This window comes from Halichoerus grypus, chromosome 2 (genome assembly GCF_964656455.1).
Source record: "Halichoerus grypus chromosome 2, mHalGry1.hap1.1, whole genome shotgun sequence".
NCBI lineage: Eukaryota > Metazoa > Chordata > Mammalia > Carnivora > Phocidae > Halichoerus > Halichoerus grypus.
In genome coordinates, this window is record NC_135713.1 from 151,113,748 (window position 1) to 151,140,536 (window position 26,789).

The 26,789-nt window shown below is 43.4% G+C and overlaps 1 protein-coding gene and 1 long non-coding RNA gene across 6 annotated transcripts in view; both read right to left on the reverse strand.

Moving 5' to 3' along the window:
* RABEP1 (rabaptin, RAB GTPase binding effector protein 1) overlaps positions 1-26,789 on the reverse strand; it is a 204,810-nt gene that overhangs the window by 84,235 nt on the left and 93,786 nt on the right. For 2 of the 5 annotated variants that reach the window (XM_036078318.2, XM_036078319.2), the window contains exon 6: positions 15,630-15,702. In XM_036078318.2, coding sequence (XP_035934211.2) covers positions 15,630-15,702 — 73 coding nt within the window. Of the gene's footprint in view, positions 1-7,662; positions 7,742-9,634; positions 9,885-15,629; positions 15,703-26,789 lie in introns of those variants that run through there. The other 3 variants (XM_036078324.2, XM_036078323.2, XM_078067763.1) reach the window with 2 other exon arrangements.
* On the reverse strand, positions 11,715-13,621 carry LOC144381170 (uncharacterized). The gene is made up of 3 exons (XR_013445930.1): positions 13,274-13,621; positions 12,582-12,714; positions 11,715-12,365 (listed from the first exon to the last, which is right to left on the reverse strand). It is a non-coding gene; the product is annotated as an uncharacterized LOC144381170 (long non-coding RNA).

Here is a 26,789-nt window from a genome sequence, read left to right on the forward strand (position 1 = left end):
CTGTTCGGAATAAACGCATAGCAAATTTTTGCAATTGAGATGGATCTACCCTGTTAATATCCCTTCTGTAACTGTCTACAGAAGCTTACAAGGTTCACAACAAAATGAAAGAAAGTAGTTTCAAACAAACTCTGCTCTGGAGTAGATAAGAACGTCAGGGACATGAGATCTAGAGGGGGTGGGAGGCCGCAGCAGTCGGTTATTTGTAGACAACAAACGTTAGCAGGAGCTTAGAAAAAGTAGGTGTCAACTGGGGATTAAGTGGTAAATATCTGTCTTGATTTTTAACAGCCTGAACCAAAGGAATGGTACCCTACGTCATGGTTTGCTTCCTGCACCCCATCAGATTTTCCGTAGTAAGGACCCCATCATCTCCTGTACGTATTACTCTCCCGGCCTTTCTCAACAGAAGCTCCATGCCAGAATGAAGCACCAGCGCCCACAGTCTCCCAAGCGTCTAATGAACTAACGTCTCTCTCCCATGCATCTAGAACGCTACTGGCTCTATTGCCTGCAGGGTAACTGGGAAAACCGCCCAATGATTTTCCGTGTTCTGCAGTTAAGAGGAGGAATCCAGGTGAGTATGAATGAGCTAATCTACTTGGCTGCAACAAAGGTCTCAAAGCTACACCATCCACGGGGGCAGGCACCACTTTACCTTGTGCACAGGTGACAGGCAGACCGTGTGTGCTGCATAAACGAGGAACAAGAACGGAGGCTACACGTACGTTCAGTCAGTTTCTCCTCTTAACTCAGAGCCTTCTCTCCCTTTTCCCTTCTGTTCTGCAGGATGAGATCCATCTCTCCAGTTCCCGCTCCACCTAATCTGCCCTCAGCTCCTCGGAGAGCTGGTCCTACTTATCTTCTCCTTGAGATCCTCAGGCCCCCCTTCTCCTGGCAGTTCCACCAGCACCGACAATGAATCTCTCTTTTTAAGATTTAGTTATTTATTTGAGAGAGCACACGCATGAGCAGAGGGAGGGAGCTAAGTAGACTCCCCGTGGTGGAGCCCGACACGGGGCTCAATCCCAGGACCCTGAGATCAGGACCTGAGCTGAAATCAAGACTCAGACTCTTAACTGAACGAGCCACCCAGGAGCACCCCCCACTTAGTTTCTATTTTTGAAACACACAATGTCACTGCTCTGTGGCCCTTCCCAAGCCACTGCCCTGACAGCAGGTGGATCACCACAATTTTAAATGTCAGTCTATCCATGCTGCCTCTATTTACTTCTTTGCTGAAACGCTTCCCCTGGAGGTCCCGACGGTCATTAAGTGCTGATTCCAATGACCACTCGGGTCTTCACCTGACTTCTGTGCAGCATTTACTACTGGTGACCATCACCCTGCACACTGACTCTTAATAATACTAATCTTCCCCCAACTCTCCTTTTTTTACGATTCATCATTGGTTTCCTCCTCCTCATCCAACCCATCAGTTTCATCTTTGGCCCTCCTCACAGACTGTCCTTTTGTTGTAATCTCCCCAACACAGGGGCCACCATGCAACAAGCGTACGCAATGAGCGGCGCTCACCCTGGATGACTTCCAAACATCTAACTACCGAAAGTTCATCCACACCCTGCTTTCTTCCTAAAGCTCCAGGCCACACGTCCTGCTACCTACTAGGTATTTCCACACGGCTCTCCCACTAGCACTCCACATCAACATACTAAAACCAAATCTGCCACTTTCGCCTATTCAACCCGCCCTCCCGCTGGTCCCCCAGATTGGTGATCAGCAGTTATATTCTCAGAAGCCTCCTTCATTTCTCTCCTGCCTGCACCCCAGACCAAGTGTTCAGCAAGCTGCTATTTGCCCACCACAGTACTTCTCCCACCTATTATTTCCTTTACTCCACTCCCAGAGACATAAGCTAGAACCCCATCACCTCTCTTGGACCACAGTAACAGCCTAGCCAATCTCCTTAACCACCTGCCGATCTACCCTGTGTGATTTCCAGAGCAAGCTTCCTATAGCACAGGTTGGGTGACACTAGGACTCCATCAAAACACACATGCCCAGCCACATCACCCAGAAAAACCCAGACTCCTTAGCTAGAAGCAAAGCTTTCCACCATTCAGGCTCAACCCCTTTTCTCAAGCCTGTCTCTTATCAAGACACAGGCTCCCACACCACCAGATTATTCACTCACCTCACCTCACCCTGCACATGCTCCGGCAGCACCCTCCAAGGCGTCTCCGCTGCTCTACCACCTTTCTCCAAGACACCTCTGCCGTCTGTCAGAAATTCTACACGACTCTCCAGGCTCTATTCAAATACCACTTTCTCCAATACAACTTGGGGTGCAGTAAGGGTTGAATGGAGGGAAGGACCTACGTTAACTAAACCTTCGGAATGATTTAGGATGGTTTAAAGACCTAAAGGTGAGGCCTGAAACCATAAAAATCCTAGGGGAATACAAGCAGTAATTTCTCTGACATCAGCCATAGCTACATTTTTCTAGATGTGTCTCCTCAGGCAAGGGAAGCAAAAGCAAAAACTATTGGGACTACATCAAAATAAAAAGCCTTTGCAGAGCAAAGGAAACATCAACAAAACTAAAAGGCAACCCAGTGAATGGAGGAGACTTGCAAATGATATATCCAATAAGAGGTTACTATCTAAAATACATAAAGAACTTCTACAGCTCAACACCAAAAGAACAAATAACTCGATGAAAAAATGGGCAGAAGACCTGAAGTCATTTCTCCAAAGATGACATCCAGCTAACCAACAGACACACGGAAAGATGTTCAACATCACTGATCATCAGGGAAATGCAAATCAAAACCACAATGAGATACCACCTCACACGTGTGAGAATGGCTACAGTCAAAGACAGGAATCAACCAACAAATGTTGACAAGGATGTGGAGAAAAAGGAACCCTTGTGCACTGTAGGGTGAGAATGCAAACTGGTACAGCCACTGTGGAGAACAGTATGGAGGTTCCTCAAATAATTAAACATGGAACTACCATATGATCCAATAATTCCACTACTGGGTATTTAAAGTAAGAGAACAAAAACACTAACTCAAAAAGATTATGCACCCCCATGTTCACTGCAGCATTATCTTACAATAGCCAAGACACGGAGGCAACCCAAGTGTCCAGTGATGATGAACGGGTAAAGATGTGGTATATATACAGAATGGAATTTTACTCGGCTACAAAAAAGAGTGGGTTCTTGCCATTTGTGACAATATGGATGGATCTAGAGAGTATTATGCTAAGTGAAATAAGTCAGAGAAAGACAAATACTGCATGATTTAACTTCTATGTAAAATATTAAAAACCAAATGCATAAACAAACAAAAGGCAGAAAGAAACAAACCCATAAATGAGAACAGATGGTTGCTAGAGGGGAGCGGGGGGGCGGGGATGGGTAGAATGAGTGGAGGGGGCGGTCCAGGCTTCCGATGATGGCACGAACACGTCATGGGGATGAAAGGGTCAGCATGGAGAATACAGTCAATGATACCTCAATAGATGGCCACCACACCTGTGGGGAGCACGGACTAACGCTCCGACTTACCAAAGCACTAGGCCGTACACCTGAAACTAACACGAGGTACTCACTACACTTCAAAAAAAAAAAAAAGTTTTTAAAGACACCTTCTGAGTGCCTGGAAGGCAATGCAAGTTTAAGCTGACACACTGGGGGATCAGGGGGGAGATGTTAAGGAAATTCAAAACTACCTGAGAGGAGAAATAAAAAGAATATCTGGGAAGAACATAGTATTATCAGATTTCTTCAGGCTCACATAGAGAAGATGCCTTGGATTCCCTCTGTGTGGTCCTAGGGAAGAGAACTAAAACCCGTGGGTAGAAGTTATGGTGAGGCAAGCTTCCGCTCAATTAAAGCACACACAGAAACACTGTAACTAGTCAAAAACAGGAGGTAGTGAGTTTGCTCGCTCTCCAGAGGCATTCAAACAGAAATCAGTCTACCACCTGGAAGAGATTCAGGTTATCTAATGAGAAAAATGAACAAAGACACCTCCCTTCATAACTCTTCCTGTTCTCCGACTGGTAGTAGCAGCTTCCTCTAGGATCCAGCAGAGGAAAATGAGCCTCTACCGCTAGGCCCTCCTCGGTTCACGTCAGTGTGCCCCAGGCCCATTCCTTCACTAGACCAAGACTCTTGAAAGGAGAACTGTCTCTCTCTCGGTCATTTCTACATCCCGCCCCCCACACCACCTGCCCACAACTGCAGCATCCAAAAATGCTTACTAGATACTCCTCTGAAGACTAAACTCCATTTAATGATTATACGAGAAAAGCACATCATATTTCACTACATAAAGAGCTCCTGTATGATGTAGTCACGAGATTTCAGAAACCAGAGCCCTTAAGAGTCAAAGGCAGTTCTGTCCCCAGGCAGCCAGGTAAAACATACAAATTAAAGACTATCGCCCAATCCTGGGCTACTGTGGGTTGGGATATTGGAGCAGTAAGACTGCGGGGTGAACTCAGGGCTTTTGTGTTCTGGATCAAGTATCTCTGCAAGTTTAGTAGTTGGGAGATTTCTCAAGTTATAATAAATGAACCAAATGTATGAATTATTGAATAATGGTATTAAAACAATTGGCTATCCATTTGGAAGAAAAATAAAATTAGATTCCTGCGTCATGTCAAAAATAAATTCCAGATGCAGGTGGCTTCTCCCAGCAAGCCAGAAAGTGGCATCCCAGAAGGCCAACAAAGTCTGGATCTCAGTTCTGGGAGTGGCCTCTTGAAGACTGATTTCTTCCCTGGGCGCTCTGCCTCAGCCCTAGGGATAGCAGCTGCCCCGTATACTTGCTATTCCTATATTCTTTAGAATTTTATTTTTCTCTTAGGTAATCTCCTGTTTAGCTAATGCTTTTTTTTTTAGATTTTATTTATTTATTTGAGAGAGAGAGGGCAGGAGCAGGGGGAAGGGCAGAGGGAGAAGCAGACTCCCCGATGAGCAGGGAGCCTGATGTGGGACTCGATCCCAGGACCCCGGGATCATGACCTTAGCCAAAGGCAGACGCTTAACCGACTGAGCCACGCAGGCGCCCGCTAATGCTTCTTTATACTAAACTTTGTTTAGTATAAACCTTGTTAAAATTCAAAAATAAATTCTAGATGGTTTAAAGTACTAAATATAAAAGACAAAACCATAAAAGTGTTGAAAATGAGGGTTTTTGTTTTTTTAAATAAACATGGAAGTTGGGGAGGTCTTCCTAGGCAAGAGCAGTAACCATAAAATTTTAAAAATGGTCAGATCCATGTAAAAATTAAAGCTTTCTGCACAACAGAAGGAAGACCAAATACATATAATCACTATCTGGGAAGTACAAATTTAAAAGCCATCATGTCATCTATTTGCTTAAAACCCTTCAGTGGCTTCTGCTCCAGCTCCGAGGCTGAAACCCACTCAGGCCAGCCCATACTGGCCTTTCTCCAGTACTCTCACCACCCTGCTTCTTCCAAACAGGGACTCCTGTTCACCCTTCAGGTCTCAGCTCTAGCACCACTGCCTCAGAAACCTTTCCTGGACTCCCTAAATGGGTCAAATCCCTAAATTATAGGCATTCATTGCACTGCATACCTCTCACAGTTGCTCAAGCCAAAAACGTCTGAGTGACCCTTCACTCCTCCTTCTCCCTCTTTCCCTCTCTCTCTCTCCCCCTCTCTCTCTCCCCCTCTCATTCCATATCTAATCCAAATCCTGTTGGTCAAACCTTCAAAATATAACCTCCGTCAATACACCCAGTCCAAGCCTTACCATCTTCTTCCCAGATTAATGCCTCCCTTTACTCTATTGTCAATCTAGCAGCCAGTGATTTTTTAAAACATAAGTCATATCACATCACTCTTCTGCTCAAAACTCTCAATGGTTCCCATCGTGAGAGCCAATCAATGCTGCTAGGACCCTACAAGATCTGCCGCCATGCCATGACCTCTCACCTCATATCCTACTGCTCTCCTCTCCCTCCCCTCTCCCACCTCCCCCACCACGCCCCCCATAACTTCATTCTGGCCATACTGACCTCCATGCCCTTCCCCAAACATGCCAGACACACCCTTCCTGAAAGCATCTGCAAAAACTGACCCCTGTCTAGAACATTCTCCTCTCTCCCTCCTTCAGGCCATCTTCTCAATAAGGCTGACCAGTCCATCCCCCTTCCCTCTACCCTGCTCTATTTTTCCTCTCTCCCACAGCATTTGTCACCTGACAATCTAAACCATTTGCTTATGTTTGTAGTTTAGTATCTGTTTCTCCCACACTAAGGCAGGGCTGTTCACCATGTGCGTGGCCCACTGATGTATCCCAAACACCTACAGCCGTGCCTGGCGAGTCGTTCATCACTGGACTTCCTAGAACCTAACACAGGGCTTTGCAAAGACGAGGTACACAAACATCTGTTAACTGAAGAATATCATGTCTTCGATCTATCAGAAGATACAAATTTAGAACAGCTGACATTATCCAGGGCTGGTAAGAGTGCAAAGGAAATCCACCCTCTCATACACTATCAGCAGGTATGTAAATTGATACCTTTTTTGAGAGTAAGCTAGCAATCGCTATTAAAATTTAAACCACTCAGAGCTCACGTCCTTTTAAGTCAGTAGTCTTACAGAAGCAAAAGAGTACCTGAAAAACAAGTACAAGGATATCTACGGTAGCCCTGCTGATAAAATGAAAAACTTGTCCAATAACGAAAACCAGTTGTCCATCAACAGAAAAACCGACAAATAAATCCTGTGTGGTACATGCATGTGATGGAATGACCCTGAAAGGAGGCCATGATCTGGTGAACAGACCAGGAGCCCTGACATGAGGTGGGCTGGACTGGACCTCTGCCCACCCCCCACCTCCCGGCTACGGAACTCTATAGACACTTCTAACTTGTCTGTGCTTCAGTTTCCTCATCAGTAGAATAGGAACAATATCACAGCAGCAGGCGTCCCACTGACCCGAAGATCCCCTCAGCAAGGCATGCAGAGATGACAGCACAGGACACGGCCACAGGACCACTCACAAGCTTGTAATAATTACAGCCAACCTGCACTAAGTGAGACAAACAAGTCGCAGACCTATCTGCGGAAAGCATGTCCACTTCGGTGGACAAGTGAGCACGTCTGTGTAACTACAGGTAAAAAGTCAAGAACAGGAAACTTACTACTGGTGACCTCTGGGAGATGGGAGAAGACATATTTCTTCTTTATACACACACATTCTCAATGGAGGACTTTACAAGGCAGTGTTTTTAAATAAATGAAATCAGAGTAAATGCTTCTACGATATAGTTTAACTTGGATTTTAAAATACTAAAATTTGAAAATCTTTATACATAGTCTTTGAATTCTCAAGATGAAATGGAATAATTGGATGAAATTTCTTTGGCTATTAAAATTACCTTAATTCTAAATGAATAAACTGAGATGCACCAGCAAAAAAAGGCAAAGCAAAACAAAACAAACACTTTTTCAATAAACTTACAAAACAAGAAATTAAAAAGAATAAAAAGGAAATTACATTTCATTCTATCAATTTACACACAAATCAATCCTTTTCTTAATCTACCATATCTCCATGGAAAACAAAGATATGTCGGAAAAAAGTTAAACAATATCAACATAAAAGACAAGCTGCTTCTAAAATGAGACAAGCAGGATTAGGGGCACCTGAGTGGCTCAGTCGGTTAAGCATCTGCCTTCGGCTCGCGTCATGATCCCACGAGTCCTGCATCAGGCTCCTTGCTTGGTGGGGAGCCTGCTTCTCCCTCTCCCTCTGCCGCTCCCCCTGCTTGTGCTCTCTGACAAATAAATAAATGAAATCTTGAAAAAAATTTTTAGAAAAAAGAGAAAAGTGGGATTAAAGTAAAAAACTGAACAGTTATCTTTGACTGTCAGTGTGGCTCAAAAGAATTCCACATGTATTTTTAAAACCCAGCAGGGCAAGGACATCTGAGCATGCCTAAAGCTAAGGTGTTAAAAAAGTGACCTATATTAAGTTTGGCCAAAGAGAAAAATTAAATCCCCACGATGAACTTCTAAGAAGATGCTGACACAAAGCACTGGGATTTACCGAACCCGCTCTCCTTTTGTGCACAGTGGCTGTGGCTGTTCATTTACTACACTAATTGAAAATAAATACTGCAATCTATGCAAACTGAATCTCATCCCGGAGTCACAGGATTTGAGAAACAGGGAATAAACCTGCACTAAGAATAGCAAAAGAACACAAGATTTCCTAAAGCTAATTTTTCCCACCCTCTTTCAAGTGCTTAGTCATTTCTGTCTATTTACAAGGAAGACCATTCCGCATCCTCGAAGGGGGTAGAATTCTCTTCCAGACTGCCCTGTCACCTGAGCCGCCCCAGACCCCGTCTCCACGCAGCCCGGGACAAGGCGGCGGCCAGCTGAGCATCCCTCCCACTCCAGCCCAGAGCCAGAAGCCACTGGGGCTCTCTGGGCTCTGCCTCCGTCAGCGGTAACAAAGAGGGGTTTGTGGAAAGGCAGCGTTCTTCCCCGACACCCAGTGCGAAGGTGAGGACTACAGCACACGCAGCCCGACAACAGCCCCGCCTGCTCTCCCCGCGCAACCCCGGGGATGGGGGCTCCCCGGCTCTCCGCGGGCTCCCCACAAAACCGCAAACTGGGCGCCAGCAGGCTCTGGAGCCTACTTGCAGGAGAGCCGCCAGCCCTAGCATCTGATAACATTGTTTCAGGCTCCCCAAAGGCAGGAACAAAGGCGAAGTTTTTCATGAAACGCTGTAACCTAAGACACAGCCCCAGGCACGGGCCAGGTTCCGCACTGAGCGCCTACAGTGCCCGGCAGCACCTGCCAAGGTCCCACTCACGCCGACACGTCGCTGGGCGCACACGCCCGTGGCAGGAACACACCTGCAAGAACTTCCCCCCCTAGACACGCTGCCGAGGAGCAAGCACACGGCCTCCCGACACAACTCCAGGCTTAACACCTGGAACGAGGTGGTCGCCCTCCCAGGAGTCTGGGGCTCAGCCCGCGCCCCCCAGAAGGTCACGAAGGGCTCCGACAACGCACTGGGAGGATTCAGGATGGGGCTCTTTCTCCTTCCAAGAAGCCAAGTGCTACAAAAGACACGCTTCCTGACCTGCACACCCAACACCACTGTCCTGACTCCCCAAAGCCCCCACGACGACGCTGAGCGCCGGAGTCCACGCCGGTGGCCGGCTTCCCCGACAGAGCAGAAAGGCATGCAGCAGCCTCCTTCCGAAAGCGTGCCGAAGGTCAAAGAGGCTGCGTCTGCCCAGAGCGCGTCCCCGGGGGGGTCCGCGTCCTCCGGACCCCCACCCCCCACCAGGCGCCGGCACGGGCCATCAGGCCGCACGGCCCCTCCGGGAGCGCCGCCCGGCCCCCGCCGCCCCGCGGGCTGCCCCCCGCGCGCAGGGCGACACGGGCAGGGCCCCGAGGTCCGCAGCCTCCCCGCCGCACGGCCCACGTGCCGGGCCCTCCCCGCCGCCCGCCGGCCCCGCGGCCTCCCGCCGCCCCCGCGCGCTCCCGCCGCGCCCCACGGGGCCCCGGGCCCGCGCGCGCCCCCCGCCGCCCGAGCGCCCCCGCGCCGCGCCGCCCGGCAGGCCGCGCCCGCCGCGCCGGCCATGGTGGGCGCCTCACCGTCGGGCTGAGGAGCCGGGCCCGGCTGCGCCATGGCCGGGCGGCGGCCTCGCGGAGCGGGGCCGGCGGGCGGCCGGCGTCCCGGGCTCCCGCGGGCTCAGCTGGCGGAGGAGGCGTCGACCGAGCCGCCGCCGCCGCCGCCCAGGGAGGAACCGCTAAGGCTGGAGCCGCCGGCGCCGCCACAGCCGCGGGCAAAGACGGACCCGAGCGCCGACCTCCGCCTCCTCATCCTGACAGCGGGAAATAAGCAGTGCGCAGGCGCGGGGGGACGGGGCGGCACGTGACGCCGCCCGAGGGGAGGGGCGGGGCCTCGCAGCGGGCGGTGCGGCGCGGGAGGAGGGGGACGGGGTGATGAGGCTGGGGGTGTGAGGGCCGCGGGGACCCGGCGAGGGGGACGGTCGGCTCCCGGGGGGCGGCTCGCAGGCCTCCGTCCCAGCACAGGGCAAAGAAGAACCTAGTATGGCCAAGGACGGGTGAGGAGGCCGGGTGGTGGGCGAAGTGAGCGCAAATGCAGCCCCCACCCCGGCTGGCTGTGTGACCTTGGGCCAGTCACTTAACCTCCCGCAACCGCCCAGGGCTTCCTCTGCGGGGCGGCTACGGAAAGCTTAAGTGGAGTAAAGCGTGAGCACCTGTGTGCGATGTGACTTCTAGGGGCCAGGTACTGTGCTGGGTGCCGGGGAGACGGCCCAATACAGTTCCCCGCACTCATCGTGGGGGGAGAGGAGAGATGACATGCACCCAGTGCCGTCCCTCTACCTGGGCGAGAGAGCCTGACCTAGGCACCGTGCGTTAGAGGCTCCCCTCTACCCCCTGTGGTTACAGCCCTCCCACAGGGTGCTGGGACCGTGCCCACCTGGCACCTGTGTCCCTCCTGCAGGACCAAGGGCTGGGAAATGTGAGCCCAGGATCCCCACCACCACCACCAACACACACACACACAATGGCTGGAGGCTGTGCCTCTTCCCCACATTCATCCTCTCTAGGGCACGGGCTGGACATCCCTACACGTTAGCTAAGAGGCAGCTGTGTTTGTGGGAGGGAGCGGCACATCACTTGGACATTTGAGTTGCTGTGTGCACAGAATGCAACAAGTGGGCCCTGGGCCACCACTGCAGCCCGCCCAGGGCTCCCCTTACCACCTCAGTCAAGTGCCCAAATCTCAGGAGTTCAGGAATCCTGAATCTGAGCCTGGTCTTCCGCATCATCAAAGATGTGTATTTGTCAAGGTAGAATAGAATATATTAAGGCTGACAGAAGAAATGATTTATAATTTTAAATAATCCAGGTAGGCAATGTGGCATCTATTTGTACTTTCGCCCTAAGTCCTGACATTGGTGGGGGGTGGGGGGGGACACCTAAATACAGACTTGAGTTTTTTGAGCAGTTAATATCCTCGGATGGCTGGTGTACCTTTGAGAAAGCAAGCAGGGTCATTTCCCCTACCCACCCACCCCACCTCGCCTTAAATGTCTCTTGTCCAGGATAGGGCAGTCCAGTGCATCCTCTATCTCGTGATGACTAACAAGAGGCAGGAGCCATAAAGATAGCAGATACTGATGCCCTCTATAGAAGGGACTCTTTACAGTGAGTAAGAGGCATGTTTACTGCTATTGATAATCTGGGGCTTGAAGCCAGGCCCTCAAGATCAAGGTCACTCAGAAATGGTCAGGCTGCTGATTTGGACACCTGGAGCTCCCCATGCGAAACAAGTGTTTTTTTGTTTTTTGTGTTTTTTTTAAAAGCAATTTTGAAATCAGGTAAGGAGCATGCAAGAGTTGTGTACATTTTCCTATTTTTACATAAGTCCTAAGACTCAGCAATTCCACCCCGAAGTATGTATTCTAGAGAAACTAGTGTGTGCTCAAAGCCTTTATTAGGTGTAAAAAGCAGGATTCCTCCGTTCTGAAAGAAATCAAGAGACAAGATCTAAACACGTAAAATAATTACTTACCAATTACATTGCACAGGTAGACACGTATAAGATATTCGAGACGGCATAGTTTATAATACAATAAACAAACAAATAACCCAAATAAATCTAGTTCACCAACACTAGAATAAATAAAAAATAAACCAACACTAGAATAAATGGAAAGTATTCATACAATGGAATACTCTACAGCAATGATGATGAACAAACTACCCCTACATATTCAACGTAGATGGATCTCACAAACAAGGTTTTGAGGGGAAAAAAACAAATTATAAAGTAATACATACAGCATGATTCCATTTATATAAAGTTCCCAAACAGGCAAAACTAAATATGATGCACATGCAGTAAACTAGACAGGAAGAGAAGGGTATCACAGAAGTCATAACAACGGCTCCGGAACCAGAGAGGGTGGGCCATGTAGTTAGGAAGCGCACCTTAAGAAGCTTGCCGTCTAGGGAACTGGCAATGCACTATTTCTTAACCTGGGTCCATTTAAACTAGTTGCAAATGTGGGATGCAGACGTAATTTAGGGGAGAAAGATTGTGGGATATTTGCTTAAAATGCAAGCTTAAAATGAGCACATTTGATGCAACGGCTGGAAAGTTCTTGTTTTTGTGCTGCATTAACAGTCAAGGCATGTGGATTATAGGAAGTGATGCCCATCCCGCACTTTGCCCTGATTGGGTCATATCAGCAGCGTTGACTGTGTTTGTTCTGAGCACATTTATTTGCAGGGGGACACCGACCAGCTGGACTGGGTGGAGCTCCAGGGAATGAAGAATCTGCAAGGTATTCTGTGCAAAGTACACAGAGATATCAGAGAAAGGTACTCTGGTGACAGTGGGGGGTAGGGGGTGGGGGGAGACAAGGATGACTTGAGACATGAAGCTGTCCTTAAATCCAGAAGGTCAGTGGGTACAAATGTGCTGCATGCCCAGAGATTGCAGCAAGACAGACTTCAACTCAACCCAAAGAAGAACTCTCTCTCAGTGAGAGCTAACCGGGGCTACCTTTGGAGGAGTGAGCTCCTTGTCACTGCAAGTGTGTAAGTGGAGCTGGCTGGCAATCGGTCAAGGGTGCTGGCGAAGGACTCCTGCCACAGTTGGGGGATCAGATTAGACCATCTGTGCAATCCTCTTCAGCCTCAAGATGGTATAATAACAATGACAATAATAAACCTGATGCCTTTTGAACTTCACTAGGCGCTGTCCCGTATATCATTTTACTCCTCACAACCCAAAAGGTGGACAACAGGCACAGAAGAGATAAACCAAATTTTCCCGGATAAATTCCATTTCAAAATTCTATCCTGTGCAGACATGGCTATCAGGCCAGGTGTCCCAGCTTGGGATTCAGCTAATAGCACTCAGTTGTGTTGGGGTTCTCTCTCTGCGACCCAGATTCTCAAGGGTAGGAAGGGACCAGGGAATAAGGTCAAGACACCATACTTCTCTGGCCTTTGGTCAAGGTTATGAGGGAGGAACAGGAATCAAGGGGACTCTCCCCCGGGGTCCCCGTCTGTGTCCAGGCACCTGGAGACTTGGAAGGTCCCAACCTGGGTGCTGCCTTGCTCACTAAGAGTTTCCAGGAAGAGCCCACCAGGGACAGACACCTTTATGTCCTCAGCCATGATCCCCCAGCCCTCTCTCTCTCTCTCTCTCTCTCTGATTATCCCCTGGTCGTTCTGCCCTGGAGCAGCTACCTTCTCCTCCTGGGACCTGGAGTGGGAGGATGGTGATCGATAATCCTTGCTCCAATCCATCCTTGCCCCATCCCTGTCCCAGGTGAGAGTATATGGAGAGCGCCACAACAGAGGGACGACTTCTCTCACATTCTCGTGAGATGCAGCTTGGGGTCCAGGGAAGAACTCCAGGCTTGGAATCAGAAGATCTGGAATCCGGCACTGATGAGCTGTTGACCCAGAACACACACCTTGACCTCTTTGAGCCCCCATTTACTTAGCTAAAATGGGGATAATAGACCAGCCTCATGGTGCATCAGGACAGCTTAAGTGATAAAGCACCTAACACGTGGTAGTTTCTCTATAAAGGTCTGCACCCACCTCTCCTTCTCTTTCATTCCTTTCCCCCTGGATCAGTAGTTTGCATCCTGGTGATGAGGGATCCCTGGACCTTAGAAGTCAGTGTGTGAAGGTATTCCTAGAAATCCAGGGCAGAAATTTCCAATATTTTCAAAGCTTAACAGAACCATCCCATTTACCCTAGATAAGTTCCCAAGGCTAAAATGTCAAGTTTCTTTGCTTTGCTTTTTGACAGAAATTATAACACATTACTTATCTCATGCTGATTAGAAGTTCTTACTCCAGCTTTATATTAGCTGTTGATTAATAATATAGAGGGATCCATTATTACCTAATATACATAGTTTGCCAGATAGATAAGGGTGCTCCTTTCTCTCTGAATTCCCCTCTTATAACATCAACCACAAGGGACATGACTGGAAATAAAAGTGGCCGACATCTCTAATGCATACTATGTGGCAAGCATTGGGCACAGCGCTTTACCCTTGTATCAACGCCATTAATCTTCTTAAGACCCTTATGGTGGGGAGTGGAGGTGGGAGATGTTTACAACTCATTTTATAGATGATGGGACCAAAGAGGTTAAATAACCAATCCAAGGTCACAGAGCCAGTAAGTGATAGAGCTGGGAATGAGAACTAGGTTGTCTGGGTCCAATGTCCACGTGGGTAACTCCCATGTTATGTTGCCAACTAGCCATGTGTATCTTTCTCCCATTGGGGGAAGATGTCAACTCCCAGAAAATAGGGACAGTTATTATTATTTTTTTTTTAAGTAGGCTTCACGCCCAGCATGGAGCCCAACGCAGGGCTTGAACTCACGACCCTGAGATCAAGATCTGAGCTGAGATCAAGAGTTGGACACTAAACCCACTGAGCCACCAGGCACCCAGGGACACCGTCATTTTAACATTATCTGTCTAGTGCTAACGTAAGAAGTGCTCAGTAAATCCTTATTAAATGAATCAGTGAGTGAATGAATAAACAAAAGAATAACGCTAGGAATATATGGAGCAAATAATAAAGAATCCTCAGTGGTGAGAAGATATACAACCTGCAAATTAAATCCGTGGGATTCGATTCTGTCTGGTCGCCATTCATCTGCTTCTCACTTTCCACTGGGTTACAAACCATAATTTTAATTATTGCTACTAATAATACCCACCCCTTAACTGAGCACCTACTATGTACTAGGGATTTTACCTGTATTATCTCTCCGATCCTCCCAAGAGCCCTCTGCTGTAGATTGCATTTATTATCGCAGAGCTCAGGGAAGTTAAATGATTTGCCCAAGTCACAGAGTGCATGAAGAACCAGTATCCAAATCCCAGTCTGTCTGATTCCAAAGCACATGCCTTCTTGCTGATGCACCAGCTAACCACGTCTGTCAGATATCCGCAAATATCCCACCCTGCTATGCCATTATCAACTACATTCATTTTTAGAATTGTCAGCCATATTTCCAAAAGTTATTTTACCTTTTATTCCTTGGGGGTTTTTTTTTTTTTTTTTTCAAATTACTCCAGTAAAATTCTAATTATAAATTTTTTAAAAATACAGATAAAGCAAAAGTACTCCCTCAACCTGTCCTCCCTGCAACACCCACGTAATCCCACACTCCTCCCCGAGGCAAACTACTATAATCAGCTTTTTACGAATCCTTTCAGACATTTTTCCGTGCATTTAGGGACATGCAGAAACATGCCTCTGTTTCATGTTCTCCACATAGATAAGATCACGTCGTACGTAGGATTCTGAACGTGCCTTTTTCCTTATTCTTTTTAACTCTCATATAATTTTCCAGTTCGGTAAATGGTTAGGTTCACTACAGTTTTTCATCATATACAAGTGTTGTTGCAAAGCACGTGCAGGCCTACTTAGGCATTTACGTGAGTGACTTTCCAAGAGACCCACCCACCCACCTGGAATTACCAGATCAGAAGTCATGAACACTTTTTCGTCATAACAGAGACTGACAAATTACTCTCAAAAAGTATCATGCCGTTGTACATTCCTACCAAAGGTGTGTGATTGTGTTCGTCTCTGCATATCCTCGCCAAAGCTGGCTTCTATCAATCCATGTCTGCCAACCTGATGGGCAAAAGATTATATAATAATGTCACCTTGGTAAGCCATTTTTCTGAATATCAGCGAGGTTAGGGATCTTTTCATATTTTTGTTAGCTGTTTGTCTTCATCTACTATGAATTTTATATATCTTTTTGCCCATCTGTCATTGGTTGTTTGCCTTTTATTATTGATTTGGAGGAATTCTTAACATATTCTGGATATTAATCTTTTGTGTGTTAGATAGAGTGTATTTTCTCCCAGTTTGTTATTTGTCTTTTAATTTGAATAACAAATTATTATTTATTCACAGATGTTTTAAATTTTAATTGTCAACTTACCTGTCTTTTCACAGCTTCTGGATTTTTCATCTTCTCCAAAAAGGCCCTTCTCACTCCCAAATTCATGAATGTATTCTCAATAGTTTTCCAAAAATTTTCCCCAATATTTTTATATTTTTGGTTTCTCATGGTTAGCTTTTAATCTACTAGGAATAACTTTTCATATGATACCAGGGAAGGGATCTGAATTTATTTTTTTCAGATGGATAGTCTACTAGAAATAACTTTTCATATGATACCAGGGAAGGGATCTGAATTTATTTTTCTCAGATGGATAGGTAATTGCCCCCTAATCATGATTTCTCCACTTTTATGGATGATAAATTTTTATAAATATACTAACTATATTTTGTGGTTGATAAATTCTTATATGTACTAACTAGAATTATTTTTGTTGCAAGAGAGAAAAAAAAACCCTCAAATGTTTTTTTAAAAAAGAAGGAGGAGGAGGAGGAGGAGGGGAATTTGTTCATATAACAGATGTTCAGAACAGCAACTGGTTTGGGAAGAGGCTTTGAATAAAATCAACTAGAGCAGTGGAGGATGGGGCGACTTTGGCAGAGACCCAAGCGGGAAGATGGGGGCAGCCATGGGAAGATGTGGAGGGGAAGGACATTCATGCAAAGAAAGGAGAAACTTGTAAAAATCCCAAGAGTATAACAATCCTGGCATATTCAACAGACAAAAGAAAGCCATGAGGACCAGTGGGGTGGGGGACAATTGGAGAGGTTGGCAAGAGTCAAGTCCCGCGAGACGCAGAAGCCACAGGAAGGAACTGAATTATATGTTCTCTTTGATTCTTTGATTTCCACCTGCTGTGGGAAGCCGTTGGAGAGTTTCAAACAGAAGAGCCATAGGATTTGATTGATACTTTCAAAGAGATCATCCTGGTCACTGTTTGGAAAATGGGTTACGGGGAAGGGACGAGGAAAAGGTGGAAGTGGGGAGGCCAGTTGGGAGTTGCTGCCATAGTCAGGGAGATAAATGATGGTGGCTTGGTCCAGGGCTTCATCAGAGGAGGCATAGAAAAACAAAACCAGTCAGGTGTTTGGATATAATTTATTGAGATGAGGAATTGCCAAGGGGGAAAATAAAGAATTCTATTTTTCCCATGATAGACCAAAGACTGCCTATTGGGTTTGTAAGTGGAAATATCAAGTAGATGGTTGGACCTACGAATTTGGAGCTCAGCATGGGCATGTGGTTTAGGAGTCACCAGTTTAGATGATATTTATAATCAACAGCCAGAATGTATCAAAGAGCGCTATAAAAATTTAAAAGAACAAAACCAAAAACCTGATAAGAAAAACCCGATAGAAAACACTGCAGTTCATTTCAAAAAATCATCAAAAGTTTTTTAAACATATCAAAAGATGCTCAATTCCACTCAAATTAAAACTCAGAATGAAACTACACTGAGATATTATCACCCATTGGCTGACTAAAACTCAAAAGGTTGACCACCCACCCCATTAATGAAGCTGTGAGGAGACTAGGCACTCTCTTACATAGCTGTCAAAAGCACAAAATGAAACAAATGCTATGGAGGGAAAATTTGGCAATATTTAACAAAATTATGTATTAATATGAATTTACCCCTTGATCTAGTAATCTGGGGAGGGTTTTTTTTTTTTTTTTAAGATTTTATCTTTAAGTAATCTCTACAACCAATGAGGGGCTCAAACTCACAACCCCGAGATCAAGAGTCACAAGCTCTACCCAGTGAGCTAGCCAGGCACCCCAGATCTAGTAATCTGTTTTATAGGAAGTTACCCTGAGGATACACCTGTAAAAAATGAAACAACAAAGTTACTAATTGTGGTATGATCTTTAATAGCAAAATATTAAAAACAACCCAGATGCCATCTACATGCGGAAATTGTTGAGTTAAATGTAGTACAGCTAGGGGCGCCTGGGTGGCTCAGTTGGTTAAGCAACTGCCTTCGGCTCAGGTCATGATCCTGGAGTCCCGGGATCGAGTCCCGCATCGGACTCCCTGCTCGGCGGGGAGTCTGCTTCTCCCTCTGATCCTCGCCCTCTCATGCTCTCTGTCTCCCATTCTCTCTCTCAGATAAAAAAAAAAAAAAAAAAAAAAAAAATGTAGTACAGCTACACAATTGAGTACTATGTAGCCATAAAAGACAAGGAAGAGGAGTACTATGTACTATTATGAAATGAATGCCAAGATATGTTGTTAAGTGGAAAAAACACAGAGGTCAAAAGTATATACAGTATGCTACATTTTATTTAAAAAATGGGGGAAGAAGCCTACATAGTCTGTGTTTCCTAATTTTTATTACAGTTTTATTGAAATATAATCCATATAACATAAAACTCACCATTTTATTTTAATTTTTTTTATTTACTTATTTATTTTAGAGAGGGAGCACACAAGTGGGGTCGGGGGTGGGGAGGGAGGGGCAGAGAGAATCTTAGGCAGGCTCCACATTCAGCACAGAGCCCAACATGGGGCTCGATCCCACAACTCCAAGATTATGTCCTGAGCCAAAATCAAGAGTTAAACACTTAACTGACTGAGCCACCTGGGTGCCCAAAAACTCACCATTTTGAAGTATACACATCAGTGGTGTTCAATATATTCATGAAGATAGGCAACCATCACCACAATCTATTTTGGAACATCATACCAGAAGCAGCCCCATTCTCATTACAGTCACAACCTATTCTCCTCTCCCTCCAGCACCTGGCAACCACTTCTCTATTTTCCATGTATGTGGATTTTCCCATTTTGGACATTTCATACAAATGGAAACATAAATATGTTATCTTTTCTGTCTGGCTTCCTTCACTAAACATAATGTTTCCAAGATTCATTCATGTTGTAGCAGGTGTCAATATTTTGTTTCCTTTTGTGTCCAAATAATATTCCGTTGTAGGGATACACCACATTTCATTTATCCACTCATCCGTTGAGAAACATTTGGGTTATTTCCATGTAAGGCCACTGTGAATATTCATGGACAAGTTGTATGGACACGTTTTCATTTTACTTTTGGTATAGAACCATGAGTGAAATTACTGGGTCATAGAGTAACTCTATGTTTAGCATTTTGAGGAACTGCCAAACTGTTTTCCAAAGAGGTACACAATTTTACAATTGTACAGTGTATGAGCGTTCCAAATTCCCCACATTTTTGCCAACACTTGTTATTTATTTTCTTTTTTTTAATTTTAGCCATCCTAGTGGGTGTGAAGAGGTGTCTTATTGAGGAGTATTGCCCTGCATTTCCCCGATGGCTAACAATGTCAAACATCTTTCCATGTGCTTATTGGCCATTTGCATATCTTCTTTGGAGAAATGTCTGTTCAGATCCTTTGCCCATTTTTAAGTTGGGTTATTTTTCTTTATATGGTTGAGTTGTAAGGGTTCTTTTTATATTCTGGATTCAAGTCTCTTATGATACATGTGATATTTTGAAATCAAGAAGTGTGAGGCTTCCAGCTTTATTCTTCTTTGTTAAGATTCTTTTGGCTATTCTGGGTTCCTTGAATTCCCATATGAGTTTTAGGATCAACTTGTCAGTTTCTTCAAAGAAGCCAGCTGCAATATTAAAAGACATCACATTGAATCTATAAATCCTTTTAAGGAGTACTGCCACCTTAACAATATAAAATCTTCCAATCCATGAATATGGTATGTTTTTCCATTTAGTTCTGTCTTAAATTTCTTTCAGGGATGTTTTATAGTTTTAGAGTATAGATTTTGCTCTTCTTTTGTTAAATTTATCCCAAGGCATTTCATTGTTTCTGAGTTATTGTACATGGAATTGATTTCTTAATTTCATTGGTAGATTTTTCACTGCTAGTGTATAGACATATAACTGATTTTTGTACATTAGTTTTGTATCCTGTACCCTTTCTGAACTCATTTATTAGTTCTAATTGTTTTTTAGTGGGTTTTCTTAGGATTTTCTATATACAGGATCATGTCATCTGAGAATATAATTGTACTTCTTTCTTTCCAATCTGGGTGTCTTTTGTTTCATTTTCTTGCCTAATTGCCCTGGATAGAAGTTCCGTCTGATCTTGAATAGAAGTGATGAGAGTGGACATCTTTGTATTGTTCTTGATCTTAGAAGGAAAGCTTTCATTATTTCACAAAGTAGCACACCCACCATATACCACTAAACATAGTGTCTTAGACATATATCACTTAAGAAAGAACATGCACTGTGAACACTAAATACAATATTTCACATATATATCACTAAACACAATAGCATAGACAGTATACGCCACTAGCCTCATGCATGTATCACTAAACACAATAGCACACACTACGCATTACTAAACACAGTGCTTCATATGGTAAAACATACATCACACACCACTAAACACAACATCTCACATGCATTACTAAACACAGCAGTACATGCACACACACCACTAACCTCAGGGTCTCACACATATATCACTAAAATATAGGTTTTTCATAGATATCCTTTGTCAGGTTGAGGAAGTTCCTTATATTCCTACTTTACTGAGTGTTTATTTTTTTTCAATGAGAGAGTGTTGGATTTCATCAAATGATCTTTCTGTGTCTATTGAGATGATCCTGTTGTTTCTTTTTATCAAATTGATATGGTGTGTAATACTAATTGATTTTCAGGTGTTTAACCAGTCTTGCATCCCTGGAATAAATCCCACTTTTTAGGTTTTGCTGAATTTGGTTTGCTACTACTTTGTTGAGGATTTTTGCATCTATATTCATAAGAAATATTGGTCTGTAGTTTTCTTTTTTGTGATGTCTTTTTTGGTTTTGGTATCAGGATAATACTAGCCTTAGAGGATGAGTGAGGCAGTGCCCTCTCATATCTATTTTAAGAGTTTGTGAAGTATTGGTGTGAACTCTTCTTTAAACATTTAATAGAATTTACCAGTGGAGCTATCTGGTCCTAGGCTTTTCTTTCTAGGTAGTTTTTTCTTAATAACAAAATCGCATTATTTGTTATAGATCTATTTGTATTTTCTATTTCTTCATGAGTCAGTTTCAGCAGTTTCTATCTTTCTAGGAATATGTCCATTTCATTTAAATTATCTGATTTATTGGCAAACAATTATTCATAATATTCTCTTATTATCCTAACATTTCTGTAAGGTTGGTAGTAATGTCCCCTGTTTATATTTCTTAATCTCATTAAAGGTTTGTCAATTTTGCTGATCTTTTCAAAAGAACCAACTTTGGTTCTGTTGATTTTCTCTATTGTTTATTCTCTATTTCATTGATTTTCACTCTAATCTTTATTATTTTCTTTCTTCAGACTGCTTCAGGTTTTGCTCACTCTTCTTTTTCTAGGTTTCTAAGATATAATTTTTTGTTATTGGCTTGAGATCTTTCTTCTTTTTAATATAGGCACCTACAGCTATAATATCCCTCTAATCATTCCTATATCTGTAATCCATAAATTTTGATACATTTTTCATTTTCATTCATTTCAAAGTAATTTCTAATTTCCCTTGTGATTTTTTAACCCATTGGTTATTTAGAAATGTGTTAATTTCCACATATTTGTGAATTTCCTAAATATCCTTATGCTATTGATTTCTAATTTCATTCCACTGTGGTTGGAGAACATACTTTATACGATTCCAATCCTTTTAAACTTACTGAGGCTTATTTTATAGCCTAACACAATGTTACAGCCTAGAAGATGTTCTATGTGTCCCTGAAAAGAATGTGTTTTTTGCTCTTGTTGGGTGGTGTTAGGTCTAGTTGGTTCATGGTATTGTTCAAGTCATGTATTTCCTTGTTGACCTTTCTAGATGTTCTATCGATTACTGAAAATGGGGTGTTGAAGCCAACTATTATGGTTGAATTGTCTATATCTTCCCTTAATTCTGTCAATTTGTGCTTCATTGGGGCTCTTTTATTAGGTATGTATATATTTATAATTATAAAGGGTTAACCTTTTTATTATTATAAAATGCCCTTCTTCGTCACTAGTGGCAATTTTTGCTTTAAAGTATATTTTATATGGTATTAGTACAGCCATTCTACTTCTCATATGAATACTATTTGTATGGATTATCTTTTCCATTCTTTTAGTGTCTTTGAATTTAAATGGCTCTTAAAACAGCATGTACTTCATGATTTTTTTTTATCCATTGCCAATCTTGACCTTTTGGTTGGACTATTTAATACATTGACATTTAATGTAATTACTGATAAAATATAAGAGGAAATTAATACATCTATAAACACAGCTTTATAATTATTGTTTTATACACTTGCCTTTTAATTCAGATACGATTTTAAAAAGTTACAAACAAAAAATAAATGTTTGCTGTCTTATACCTATGCAGTTATCTTTATTGTTATTCTTTATTTCTCAGTGTGGATTTGAATTACTGTCTAGTGTATTTGCATTTCAGCCTGAAGGATTCCCTTTAGTATTATTTGTGGGGAAGATATGCTAGCAACAAATACTTTAGTTTTTGTTTATCTGGGAGTGTCTTAATTTCTCCTTCATTTTCGTGGGATTATTTTGCTGGATATGAAATTTTTGGCTGACATGGTGGTAGGTATTAAAGAGGGCACATTCTGCACGGAGCACTGGGTGTTATACACAAACAACGAATCATGGAACACTACATCAAAAACTAATGATGTAATGTATGGTGATTAACATAATAAAAAATTTTTTTTAAATTTTTGGCTGACAATCTTTTTCCCTCAGCACTTTCAATGTGTCATTCCACTGCTTTCTGGACCCCACTGTTCCTGATGAGATGTCAGCTGTTAATGTTGTTGAGGATTTCTTGTATGTGATGAGTCCTTTTTCATCTGCTGCTTTCAAGATTCACTCTTTGGCTTTTGTTTTCAACGGTTTGATGCAGTGGGGTATGCATCATTTGAGTTTATCATACTCGGAGTTAGTTGAGTTTCCTGAATGTACAAATTAATGTTTCTCTCAAATTTGGGAAATTATCTGGCATTATTTCTTTAAATGTTCTTATTCTCTCTCCTCTCCTTCTGTGACTCCCATTATGCATGCGTTTGTATGCTTGATGGTGTGTGTCCCACTAGTCCCTTAGGCTCTGTTCACTTGTCATTGTTTTTTTCTTTCTGTTTTTCAGACTGCATAATCTCAAATGACCTATTTTCAAGTTTGCTGATTCTTTCTTCCGCTGGTTCAAATCTTTTGTTTGGCAAACCTTTAGTGATTTTTTCATTTCAGTTGCTATACTTTTCAATGCCTGAATTTGTATTTGGTCCCTTTGCATAGTTTCCATCTCTTTATTGAAATTCTCTATTTGGTGAGGCATCATTCTCATACTTTAATTTAGTTCTTTAGTGATGGCTTCCTTTAGTTCTCTGAGTATATTTATAATAGTTGATTTTAAGGCTTTATCTAGTAAATTTAACATCTGGGCTTCCTAAGCAACAGCTTCAACTGACTGTTTTTTGGGGACACTTTGGTGGCTCAGTCCATTCAGCATCTTCCTTTGGCTCAGGTCATGATCCCAGGGTCCTGAGATAGAGCCCTGCATCGGGCTCCTTGCTCAGCAGGGAGCCTGCTTCTCCCTCTCCCTCTGCTGCTCCCCCTGCTTGTACTCTCTCTTTCTGTCAAATAAATAAATATCTGTTTTAATTGACAGCTTTTTCTGTGTATGTATAGGCCATACTTTCATGTCCAGACATGAAAAATGCTTCATTATGAGTCACAATTGTTTTTCTTGGAAACTGGACCTTTTAAATAATATAATGTGGCAGATCTGAAAATTAGATTCCCCCTCCCAGGATTTGTTGTTTGTTGTTGTCGGTTGTTGTAATGACTCTTCGGGACTAATTCTGTAAAGTCTGTATTTCTTGAATGTGCACTCACTGAAGTCTCTACTCAATTAGTTTAGCAGTTGGCTAATAATTGGACAGAGATTTCCTTAAATTCCTTGAACCAAGAAGATTCATAGCCTTTGACGAGAGGTTGTGTGTATGTTCAGTCATGACTTCAATGCTCCAGCATGACTTCAGTGCTCTTTACCAATGTCTGGTAAAGAGACAACTCTGCTTTACCCTTCATTTCCTGTTTGTACAGAGCCTCAAGGTGGGTCAGAAGTGAGAGATTGGGGCCTCTCAGGTATTTCTTAGACATGTTCAAAGCCCTGCCCATGCAGGTTTCCTTCTGGAGTCTCTAGAATAAGCCAGAGATTATCAAAGCCCTCTGTGGACATCTCATTCCCTAGCTTTTCCTTCCAAGTTCTTTGGTTGGCCTCTTGTTAGCTCCAACTGGTATTACCACCTCTGACAGCTATGATGTTAAACAATTGCAACTGGTTGGTTTTTTGTTTGTTTGTTTGTTTGTTTGAACAAATGCCCTGGGGATAGGGCTGTTTGCATGGAGTAAGCTCTGAGTCAGTTCAAATAAAAACAAGCCCTTAAGAGTGGAGATTTTTAAGGAGTTACCAGACAGATAAATGGTGACAGATTTCTGTGTTGGGGGAAGTTCAAACCTATTCTGGCCCCTCTGGCGGCTTCTAGGCTGGTGGCTTTTCATAGCTACTATAGTTTCAAGTCTACTACAAAGATAAGGAGAGGAGGGATGAAAACAGAGTAAGTTAAAATGCCAGAAATCTTTCTGTTCTTACCTAGTTTCAGCTGTTTCTCTTCAATAAATCCTTCTCGGATTTTAGCAAGCCTTTGGTGAATTTCTAGAGTTCTAAAACAGTTGATTTTGACCATTTTTGCCAGTGTTTCTGTTGCTTTTATGGAGAAGCAGATTTCCAGAGACTTTTACTCGGCCTCTGGAAGTGCTTCTATCCATATTCATTTTTTTCACAAAAGGAAACAGGAAAAATCAGAGTCTCATAAAAATCACAATATAGAGAATAATTCTCAAACTATTTTGGGTATATTATAGGATAGAGTAAATGCACAAATACGTTGATTTTGTCGAGAGCTAGGATTCTCACTGTGAGGGAAGGAAGGTACAAATACAGAAGGACAAAGGTGTAGCGGTATTGGTTGAAGTTGAATTGGTCATATTAATATCCCAGCGTATGATCTCTAAAAATGTATGTATTTTTTAAGAGTTCATGATTTTTGCTCTGTCCACTGGAAGGGCTTAGAAGTAATGATACACAGTGAACGCATCTGGCATCCAGTTCATCTGAATACCATGCCCCATTAAAAAAAAAAAAAAAAAAAGAGGAATATTTGGAGACATGGATGATCCCAGGGCAGAGGCAGGGAAATGGAAGGTGAGCCTGAAACATATTTTGTTCCAGAAAGCAAGGGAGACTAAGACAAAGAAAGTTCAAAGACTCGCAATGACATGGATGGAACTAGAGGGTATGATGCTGAGTGAAATAAGTCAGTCAGAGAAAGACAAGTACCATATGATCTCACTCATATGTGGAATTTAAGAAACAAAACAAACGCATAAAGAAAAAAAGAGACGGGGCACCTGGGTGGCTCAGTCGTTAAGCGTCTGCCTTCAGCTCAGGTCATGATCCCAGGGTCCTGGGATCGAGCCCCACATCGGGCTCCCTGCTCAGCAGGAAGCCTGCTTCTCCCTCTCCCACTTCCCCTGCTTGTGTTCCCTCTCTTGCTGTGTCTCTCTGTCAAACAAATAAAATATTAAAAAAAAAAAAAGAAAGAAAAAAAGAGACAAACGAAGAAAGAGACTCTTCACCATAGAGAAGAAACTGATGGTCACCAGAGGGGAGGTGGGTGAGGGTATGGGGGAAATGGGTGATGGAGATTCAGGAGGGCACTTGCTGTGATGAGTGCCGAGTGATGTACGGTAGAGTTGAATCACTATATTATACACCTGGAACTAAGATAACACTATATGTTAAGTACACTGGAATTAAAATAAAAAATAAAATACAAATTTTCAAAAGAAGGAATTGGTACTTGGAGCTACTAGGGAGAATACCTGCTTATAATATCTGAGGGGATCGCTCAGGTATACATACCTCTCTCTATCCCCACTCCTGGTGGATTTGATAGTCTATGTTTTAATTCACACCATCCCAAATATCTTTCAAATTTGATATAAAAATTATTCCAGCCATTTTGCCCTGATAGGGTCACTTTATTTTATTTTGCTTTTTATTTTATTTATTTATTTGAGAGAGAGAGCACCAGCAGGAGGGGCAGAGAGAGAGGGAGAGAGAATCTGAGCACAGAGAGAATCTGAGTGCGGAGCCTGATGTGGGGCTGGATCTCATGACCCTGAGATCATGATCTGAGCCGAACCCAAGAGTCGGACACTCAACCGACTGTGCCACCCAGGTGCACCAACTTTATTTTTATAGATCGTGTACTGAAACTTTAAAATTCATCGACTGAATGAATATGTATCAGATGCTTAGCATGGTCCAGACATTCTTCTGCACATTTAGGATTATGTGCGTAAGGGACAGGGGAGGGGTGGGTTGGGGACTTAATAATCCACTCCTACTCTAGAGGAGGAAACAATTCTACTTACATAGTACAAAAGCCACCGTATCCATGCATAAAGAATATTTTAATGAACTAGGAAAAGCATTCATTTAGGTTCGTATCATCTTTTCTGAAACCAGTTATCAAATATACAGAATATATGGCAAAGACCAAAGACATACACCAGCAATATAAATGATAAGCAAAGGCTTAATGTTCTCATATGTATTCAGTTCCTAGAAATTGATAACAGAAAGACGAACAATACCACAGGGCATTAAAGAGGCAAGCGCAGGAACAGCAATCTGCTACCATGGGAAGTGCACGTGGTCACTGAGTGAATATGAAGAGGCTCAACCTCTC